The sequence below is a fragment of the Tachypleus tridentatus genome, chromosome 4 (genome assembly GCF_004210375.1).
Source record: "Tachypleus tridentatus isolate NWPU-2018 chromosome 4, ASM421037v1, whole genome shotgun sequence".
Taxonomy (NCBI): domain Eukaryota; kingdom Metazoa; phylum Arthropoda; class Merostomata; order Xiphosura; family Limulidae; genus Tachypleus; species Tachypleus tridentatus.
Window position 1 is genome coordinate 56,422,283 of NC_134828.1, and position 11,053 is coordinate 56,433,335.

The 11,053-nt window shown below is 34.7% G+C and overlaps 1 protein-coding gene across 1 annotated transcript in view; it reads right to left on the reverse strand.

The window, feature by feature from the left end:
- LOC143249182 (irregular chiasm C-roughest protein-like) overlaps positions 1-10,702 on the reverse strand; it is a 233,103-nt gene extending 222,401 nt beyond the window's left edge. Inside the window, exon 1 of the mRNA XM_076498641.1 lies at positions 10,358-10,702. Coding sequence (XP_076354756.1) covers positions 10,358-10,463 — 106 coding nt within the window. The 5' untranslated portion in view covers positions 10,464-10,702. The remainder of the gene's footprint in view (positions 1-10,357) is intronic.
- Between the last annotated feature and the right edge of the window lie 351 nt (positions 10,703-11,053).

Here is an 11,053-nt window from a genome sequence, read left to right on the forward strand (position 1 = left end):
TTACATTATAACGCCCTCACGACTAAAACGGCAAACATGTTTGATATGACATGAATTCGAACCCGGGACGCTCAGACCACAAGTCGAGTGCCTTAACCACCTGGCCATTCTTGGCCATATTACAAGGAATCATGTAAATAGCAAACGAATTTTTCAGAATTTAAGATTGTTTTGTAATGAAGCTTCTGAAACGTTTTAAATGTTAAATCTTCGCAAATACAATTATTTTATTCCGTCCCTAACATTATATTACTTCATATACAGTTTTACTTGTTGTTCAAGATTCAAACACTAGGGTATTCTCTGCGTTCTATTAGTAGTTTATTTCTTTACAATACAGCCGTGTTCTACAATACAAAGTTACCATATACATTATGTGGATAGATAAATATGCAAGAGTTTTGTGTTAAAAACAAAAAAGTGTACAAGTCTCAGTTTTTTTCCGAATCTTATCTCTTGTTTAAGCATACTTCGCTGCCCAGAATTAGCCTCTGATGCAATTCACTAGGGCATTATCACATTTTGATAAATATTATCAGCATATACTGGCCCATGGAACTATGTGTTAAAATTCTGTCTAAACCTCAATGGTTACAATATTTCCTCAATGTGATTAATTCTATACAGTTTTATATATATATACTCTTCAAAAAATGAAACGCAAAAGGCAAAATATGAGACAAATTGTTAACAAGTTTATTCCGGGTAGTTCTGTATGACATGTGTGAAACTTTGCACATTCACTTTTGAACATCCAAAGTCTGCAAAGGCGAAGTCCACGCTAGGTGAAGTTTAACGTAACTCAACGTCAATAACGACTATGCCCCCCGTGAGCATCAATAACTGCTTGCCATCTCCTGCCCATGGAAGCAATGAGATGACGAATCACATCCTGTGGAATAGCTGTCCACTCAGCCTGCAAAGCTGGCGAACATAAACTCGGTTCCCGAACGAAGCTGTCGTGGCCCGAACCCCCGAAATAACCTGAACGACCCTTCGACCATTTTCGGCCCACGCCAAGCTTGTCTAAAACATTTTATTCGCACCTGTCACGCAGTCCACATCCCCGATAAAATCTGCTGTGAACGTTTTCGTTTTTCTTTTTTTTTCTAAATATTCTGACTAAATACGCTACCATGGGGTCAAAGAAGGATAATGAAAGCAGCAAACCAAAAAGAAAAGTTGTTAGAGCCACAACAGAGGTGAAAAAAAGATCTCATAGCGAAGTATGAGAGTGGTGTTCGTGTGTCTGACCTTGCTACACATATTGGTATGGCGAAGTCTACAGTCTGCATCATACTAAAAAATAAAGAGATAATCAAAGGAGCTGATGTTGCAAAATGAGTGACAGTGCTTACGAAACAAAGATCACAAACAATGGAAGAGGTAGGAAAATCTGTTGTTGATTTGGGTAAACGAAAAACAGTTCGCTGTTGATAGCATTTCTGAGACCATCATTTGTGAGAAAGCAAAGCAATTGCATGCCGACCTCCTGAAAAACACCCCTGGAACGAGTGCTGATACAAGTGATGCCTTTAAGGCTAGTAGGGGTGGTTTGAAAAATTTAGGAAGAGAAGTAGCATACATAGTGTGGTGAGACATGGAGATGGTGCCAGTTCTATCAAAGACGCTGCTGATAAATTTGTTAGGGAATTTAACGACTAAGTAGAAGCTGGGAGTTTTATTCCCCAACAAGTGTTCAACTGTGATGAGACAGGCCTTTTTTGGAAGAAAATGCCAAAGAGGACCTACATCATCAAGGAGGAGAAGTCACTGCTGGGACACAAGCCAATGAAGGACAGGCTAACTCTATTGTTATGTAGTAATGAAAGTGGGGACTTAAAACTTAAGCCTTTGCTTGTGTGCCATTTTGAGAACCCGAAGGTTTTTAAGAAAAATAATGTTCTGAAAAGTAAACTAAATGTCATATGGAGGGCTAATAGTGAAGCATGGGTAATCAGGCAATTTTTTATGGAGTGGGTCCATGAAGTGTTTGCCCCAAGTGAAAAGAATTACCTCACGGAAAAACAGTTGCCACTCAAGGCCCTTCTTGTGATGGACAATGCACCTGCTCACCCACCAGGCTTGGAGGACGGGACTGTGGAGGAGTACAGTTTCATTACGGTGAAGCTCTTGCCCCCTAACACGACTCCTTTCATTCAGCCCATGGACCAGCAAGTCATATCGAACTTTAAGAAACTCTACACCAAAGTACTGTTTCAAAGGTGCTTTGAAGTGACCTCTGACACAGAGTTAACCCTCAGAGAGTTCTGGAAAAATCTCTTTAATATCCTCCATTGCTTGAGAATCATAGACAAAGCCTGGAGGGAAGTGTCTTTGAAGACCATGAGCTCAGCCTGGAAGAAATTGTGGCCAAACTCAGTTGCAGACAGAGACTTTAAAGGCTTTGAAGCTGAGCCTGTTGTAAAGTATATTGTCACACTAGGCAAGTGTATGGGCTTGAATGTGAGTGGTGATGATGTGGAGGAGTTGGTGGAAAACCACAACACTGAGCTCACCACGGAAGAACTCCAAGACCTTCAGAAAAAGTAGCAACAGAAGGCAAATGAGGAAGTGTCTTCAGATAAGAAGGAGGGAAGGGAGGATGTTCCTAATTCACTAATCAAGGAAATGTGTGGAAAATAGGGAGAGTTACAAAGTTTTGTGGAAAACTTTCAGCCTGACAAAGCTGTAGCAAACCGCAACATAAACCTTTTCAATGACAATGCCATGTCTCACTTCATAAACATTTTAAAATGCAGGCAGAAACAAACCTTATTAGATAAGTTTTAGTGAGAAATAGGTCCAGTGAGTCTCAAGCAGGTTGTAGCGGTGCAAAGAGACAGAAAAGAGAAAGAACCCCAGAAGGAGAGTTACCTGACGTTTTTATGGAAGTTGTGCATGCTCTGCAAGTGCAACATATGCAAAATGCCTATAAAAGTGACGGGTTCTCGGTTTCCATAGCTCAGTGTTAAGCCACCGACACGCAATACAGTTACGCCAAGACTGACTGAAGCACAACGCAACAACGCCATTGGTTGCTTGGAAGCAAGCGAATCTCGATCAGATGTTGCCAGAGCTGTGAATGTCCACCCAAGCACCATCACAAGGCTATGGAATCGTCACCAACAACATGGATCAACTCGTGACCGTCCACGATCTGGCAGACCTCGTGTGATCACGCCCGCACAAGATCGCAACATCCGGTTACGTCACCTTTGGGATAGGACCATCACTGCGACGTCTACTGTCTCAACCATACCAGGGCTGCGTAGGATTTCCGATCAGACCGTACGCAACCATCTACGAGATGCAAGAATCCGACCTCGACTTCCAGTCAGAGGCGTCATCCTCATCCATCAACATCGTCAAGCACGGCTGCAGTGAACTTGGGCACATCGGGTATGGCCTCATCGAAGATGGAGGCATGTTTGGTTCAGCAATGAATCACGTTTTATGCTTCGTAGGCAGGATGGGAGGACCCGTGTTTACCGTCACCGAGGTGAACGTTTTGTAGCAAACTGTGTGCAGGATGTTGACAGATTTGGTGGTGGAAAAAATATAGCTTACATCAACGGTAGACATGTTATATCAACACAACAATAGCAAAGTTATGATGACAAAAGGTGTTGGTGATAAGATTAAATGAATGTACAATAAATAGTTATTTTATACTTGTTCTATGCAATTTAAAACAAAATCATCAGCAAAATCTTTCACCAAAACTCCTTATATTTTACACGATCCGATTTTTTTTCGTTTGTTACTTTAAAGAGTTTTATTGCTTTTAATTGTGTTGAAATAGAGATATTCGTAACCAAATCATGTGCTTTAGACGTGAGTAAAAATAGGAAAGAATCAAACATATGTCTTGCTTTTTGTTATACTATATCCTTATAGTTGTTTTCCTCCCTATATTTCAAATAAAAATAATAAACAAATATATATTTTGGGAAAAAAACTTTTAAAGTTTTTGCTTTATCCACTGAAAGTGCATTAAACGCAGGAGAAACATGTTTATGTTCGCAATTCAAAAAAAGTTTAGACAAAATAACATTAAACGAATAACGCTTCACTTCTAATATTTCATACTGCCCACATAGAATATTTGCATATTATAACTTGTACACGGATTTGTTTCAAGACATTATTATTTCATAAAATCTGGAACTCTCAACTTCGGATTCAATTCCAGCTAAATTTATGAAAAGCAAAATGAACTAAAGTTTGTTTGAGGAACAACTAAATATAATGGTCCCAACAATCAAGGTACTGATATTCCCTTCACTTCTAAAAATGTTATAGGCGGAACTCCTTTCCATAAATCATAATTCGACATTACCTAGGCAAAGATTAATCAGAGTCGTAGTTAAAAGTACAATTCACTACTAATTCCTATAGATAATAATGCAGTATAGTTTGAGCGTAGTTATAGTTAAGCGTTGTTGTGTGCCATAACTACTTGTTATAAATCTCACTGTAACATGATCTAGAAAGAACTAAATTAAATTAAAATGTCTTGTTAGTCAGAAATTTTGCCATATCAGAATGTAGCATGAACTAAAGTTATAGTTTAGCAATTTTAATACTTGAGGCGATCGACGGCATATACTGCGTTAATATAAAATGCATACTTTAACCTTTTGTTATATTTCTATTCATGTTTGAAGAAAAACAAACAACATGAAAGAGAACACATTTAAGTTGATTAAAATCTTTATTAACTACCCCGATTAATCAGCGAGTTCACTATTATTCATTAGAGAATGGCTCATCACTTATATCATTTTATGTCTCTACGCTAGAGTTTAGTCTGTATGCACAATTTATGTAAAATGTGGCTGATTTTAAAAGCGATACACGTTAAAATCAATAATCATGAATTTATTACCATAAATCTCTTTAATTCCACAAATTACGTATTTATTATAAAAATAAAGTTATTTAAGAATATCTTCATGAGAGCTACATGGTGTCAGATTAACGTTAAGGTTTTTACGTTCGCCAACCGTCAAATTGAAGGTTTTCACTTGTATTTCTTCATAGTATGTACTGTGCTGTTTTTGACGTAGGATTATTGTACAGTACGTGACTTGTTGAGGATAAATTCAAAGACAAATGAACAGCACACTTCCCACTTTATTTCAAAATAATATACATGTGCTTGAACTAGTTAAACCTAAGTACAACAAATTCTTTACACTATAGAGATCATATGGATATCATAAACACTAGATGATTTTCTCCGTCTCAAAAGTCCTCTTAGGCCTATTCAATTACTTTAAAATTTTATCTGACAAGCTGAACTATTTCTACCGCACTAGAATTCTGTGTATAATTTACTTACAATGTTATGCGAATTGTTATTCCAGGAATCGTTTAGTTTTTTCTTCAAAATATGCCCTATTTATTATGTCAACGTGCACTCAGACTGATTCAGTTACTTTAGAACCACGTTTCGATGGAATAAATTATTCTTCTTATTTCATTTTCTACGGCTAGACTAATATATTAAATGTTAGGCCTATGTCAATCGTTAGGCCTATCACTTCTACACAGCGCGCTTCATGCCGAACTTTTCCTTGACCGTGACTTTAATCTTTTCAGCTATTTATTTTCTTCGTCTGTCTACTTTTACCACTATTCTCACATTATTTATATTTCTATTACTTAAAAGTATGTTCGCTTTATGCTCTACATCAATGAATTACAAACAGAACTTCCAACAATTGTGTGCATTTAACTAGTTTATAATAAAAAGAACTAAATGATCATAAATATTAATTCACAAAATTAACTAATTAAAAATATCTTCACAAAATAGTCTTTTATATAATATGTTACATATTATACCCTATTTCGGAAGATTCACAATTTTATTACGTTACGTATGTTAATGTATTATTGTTTTAAATAACCGGAAATTTTAATTTTAATCAAGAAGTTAATAAAATGTTAATATGTATTAAATTTATGCTACTTGCCAACTAGATTGATACACACAATTTCCTTTTTTTTTAAACAAAAGTATATTTAATATACAAACATAAAAATAATACAGTTTATAATAACGGTTATTACTAATAGTTATTACAAATAATAGTTTATATACAACAGTTTTACAAATTTACAGACAATTTCGAGTCTTATATCCGGTCTAGAATTGAATATTTTATCGATGATCTAAGTTCACAACGAACATGTTAATTCTGAGTTGATATTGTTGCACCTCGCTTGAGTTAGCGAACTTGAATGGCCTCATACCACTTATTTTTACTGGCGAAGATATTTAATGTCCTCATATAAATAATATCGTCCGAAGTAATTCACTGAAGTTCAACGGTTTTTAATGTTCGACATTTATAAACTTTCCTGATCCCAGTTGTAGTTTTCCGACCAACAGACGTTAATTACAATTATAGCTCACAGTGTACTGACTGGTAGCTGACGAAAAATATTCTTTTCTCTTGGTGTGTCAGTTTTTATATACAAATCAAGCGAGACTCTAGAACCTTCACAAAAGTTAATTTGCAACAATACTGCGAATCACTAGTATTATATTCACACCTAGTACATTGTTGATCCTTACGCACAAGAACGTTCTACAAATTTCGAGAACAGGCGGGACAAGCGCAATACACAATCAAGAATACACGTTACATGCAAAAAGGAAAACTGTACGGAAACAAAAGTAGGCACTAAAACAAATGTAGAACAGTAAATCCGTTACAAATAACACATGGCTAATAATACGTTCATTAATCGAATTTCATTAATTATTTATTTAAAATACTTCTTTGTCACAAATTTCAGCTGTTTTCATCGATATTTATTTATAACTTTATTACAATTCTTTAATGTAGTTTGCTATAATTTATAAAACTTCTGTTAGTAAACAACTTAATTTTCTTAGTTGATTATATATGTTGCCTAGTACAGTAGAAATATTGCTTAAAATTAAGTAATATTTTTTACTTTCCCAGTTGAATATATGTTTTTATCAATATCGAAGATGCAATGTCATTGCAATAAACGCTATTCTGTTTCTCTGTTCTGCATAATATCAAGTTTAGCACTTTTTGACTGAGTATCAATAAACCCAATCATAGAGTGTATTACTGGTCTTGGGTGTTTAATTACCTTCGAGATATAGCCATACGTTTCACCTCCACCTATTATGGGCACAATATTAATGAGAACGTTCGTCAAAGGCTACTAGGAAATAGCTAATTTCTAAATGCACGACTTGATATTATTGTAATGTCTATTCTGGAAGTTATATTGAAGATATTTAATATTCAAAGACTATTATTTGTTGGTTTCTGCTCCGTTCACCGAGGGGAATCGAATCCTTGATTTTATAGATGAAACTGCATAGACTTACCGCTGTCCCAACGAGAGACTCATAATTGAATAGGCCATCCGATTAATATAATAGCTTTAACAATGAAAGTTACATTAATCTTAAGTGATTAATATCACATTTTCGTTATCATTAACGTGTTGAAAACTTTAAAGTTCTTAATTCATTAAAACAATGTTGATAAAAAACGAGTGTGAAGAGTAAAGCAGTTTATGAATAATTTGGACAATAGGATGGTAATAATTTTACATGAAATTCCAGGAGTATATTAAACATAATTTTGTATATAAACCGAGTAGTAATATTTCAGATGAACTGTAAAGAACAACAAAGTAAAAGAAACAAAAACAGATCGTCATGGCAGCAGGTTCCTGTTAATCGATTGCGCACGCCTGAAATAATTTAGCGGAACTCTGTACAGTGAAGCACCCAATTTCGATACATCGTTGTGGAAAGAAGCGTAAAGGGAACCTCTCTTAGTTCTCTGTAACTAAAACATATTTTTAAGCAGTTGAAATGCAAAGATTATTTGGATAAAGAACTATATTTTGCGTTTATTTAGAGCGAGGATAATTTAAATGGGGGAGAAATATTCATGTCATAATAAACTTAGTACTTACCATTAACTTCAAATTTAAAATACGTTATTTGGACAACCTGTTTAAGTAAGCACCGCAACGCACTTTTAAGAACATTATATGGATAATATACAGAATGTGCTGTTAAAGATATCACTGGTAACAGAAGTGGTATATAAACATTCAATCGATGGATATACATGTTCACTTTCCACTATACGCCATTTTCGTATACATATATTTACACTAAATTTTGCAAACTAATAATAAAATTCTCATGGAATTGATAAATATTTAATAATATATAACGTACTTTAACTTCATGAAGCAGTAAGAACTGGTCGTGCATGACGTTGTTACTCGCAGCATAACAGACAAAAGTTACAAGATATGCATAGTAATTAACATTCAATTTTTGAGAGACAAGAAGAGGTCTTCAAAGAAATATATATGTAAAAACGGCTCGTTAGGGTTGAGAAAATTTTTTACGTAAAAAAATTTCTCAACCCAAACGAGACGTTTTTACATATATATTTCTCTACGAGTGGGTTTTCTCGACATCACTGATTAGGTCTTCAAAGAATTAATAACATATGCATGATGATTGACTCTCCAGGTTTTAACATAAAAAATAGTCCAAGCAAGTACAAGATATACATCGTAATTAAATATTCAGTTTTATTAACCATTTATTTGCTACATGGTGTACAGGGAAAAAAAATGCAACTCACAAACATTCACACAAAGATACCATCATCATTGTTCATATTTCGCTGTAACTGTCTGCTGTATCTTTTCACATATCTTAACACATTAACCGGATGCATAATTTTAACAAGTCGGAAAGGAAATTTAAGGTATGAGCATTTATAAAACTTTGGAATCTCTCAAAACAGCATACATTACCGCACTGTAAGCAACATCTTGTAATATTGGGATCTATATTTATTTCATTTTATAATTGGTTTAAGATACACTAGGCCAATGTGTTGTACATATACTTTACTTAATCTGACCTTCTGTCGCTCAGCGGTAGCCTGGCTGCCTTTTAACTAAAATTTACTGATCGATCCATGTGACGAGTGCATAAAATACGCTCTACTCTGAAGCTTTGCGCCTAACACAAGGAAGTATTATGTATGTTAGCAAGAGAAGTATCACTAACACCATTACTCGAACGGTACTGGATAGCCGAGATACTTATGCAACGACTTGTGTATGTGTGTGTTTGCTGTCGTAATTGCTACAGAAAGGTCATAAAAACAAACCTGAGTATTAAAGTCTTATTTCATACAACATAAGGTTAAAGAACACATACTCTTACTTTCCCTAAATACTTCCTTTCGATTTGGTTCTAACATAAATATAGTTTAAAGAAGAGCCACATAAAGTTATCTGTGTTAGTTGAACATTATTTTTTAATGAAGATTTTAGGGAAGTGATTTAGTCAATAGTTGTTGACTAATCTTCAGCTATGCTTGTCGAATAGCTGGGTTTGACTGTCACTCTAATAACGAATACAAGGCTTTAAAGTGTGGATAATGTTTTTTCAGATACACATTTAAACTCTTTAAACAGTAAATTATTCCTTCACCCATTCCAAGCAAGAGAGAAAAGAACAACATGGAATAATTGAATAAAAACAAACTAAATGCTTCGAAGTTTCATTTATTCAGTTTTGGGTCGAATTTCAAAATGACTGAGAGTGATCTAATGTTTAGCACGTCGAGAAACGGGTAAGAAACTACTTGGTATGAGCCACAGTATGAAAATGAAAACTACGTATTACTCATAACTTCTCCTTCCTCTGACCAGTTTTAAATTAAGGATGGTCAAGCCTGAATTTAAGAATCTTTGGACTCGTTTGTCCATTGTTGCATGAAGTATGGTTAATGATAAAAATGCCGAATATTAACTTTATAAGCGTAGTTACATCATTATTATATGTATATTCAATTGACCTACCACGTCTAATCTATTTAAAAAGCAGTTTATCTGAGAAAAGGTACCAATTAGTGAATATGTAATAAGCAATGGCAATAATTTCTTTTTGTTCGCTTGTTTTACACGATATGACATGGTTATGGAACTTTACTGGACTAAGCTTTCACAAGGTTTCTTTCGGATATTATATATATGGAAATATCCATATCACTTTCATTAAGAAAATTCATTTAATTCAATGTCAACATTAAAAATATCTAGTAATGTCAGCAACACTAAGTATGAGCCATGTTTTAATTATATTTTCACTTTTTCAACAACTACAATATACGAAATTATTTATCATTAAGTAACAAACGTTTCTTTACGGAAACCACACTGAATGTTTAATTCCTCATTGTAAATACCTACGGATTTGGTATATTACAATCTAAGATATATTTTAATATTAATAACAACTAAAAGCACTCACCTTCGGCATGTGTCAGTACAACCGTGATTAATGTGCCTAAGAATATACACGAGCAAATACACTTTTTTCTTTCTGACATGACAACTTCAGGCCACGTTTGAGCCATGTCTGCAGTTCAATACTTAAAGTTGTTTCAGATTGAGGCTATTTCTGATAAGAAGAGATGACTTGAATAGATCATCACACACAACTAGAATAACTTTTCAAAATGTTGCAGCTAGAAACACTACACGGTCGTGTTCGATAGTTAGTTTTTCGGTTTCAGTTTTCTGTAATACTCTTACGTATATCTTGTAAAACTAACGTTAACTTGCAATACAAGGCGTGTTCTCAGCGAACCCCTCACTGCACGAGAGAAAACCAAATACGTTTCACTAGTGATTTCTTCTATCCATGATGGACAGCGTCACCTAGTGGTAAATTACTAAAATTGGGAAATGCATCGTCAGTAACTACATAAAATTGCAGTTTATTTTGGCTTAGTGCCAGATCTACTGTGCTCAGGTGTATTACCGTCAACAGTAGGGATTAAAAATCTCTCGTGTACCGAACCACGGACGAACGAGTTTAGCAACATGAGCTCGGTCACATTGTTGTCAGTTTTTTTAGGAAATAATGAAAATTCTCGCTTTATGTTTTCCTAACCACCAGCTACTCCAAAAAGGACTTTTCTTACGAGTTAGAATAAATTTTCAA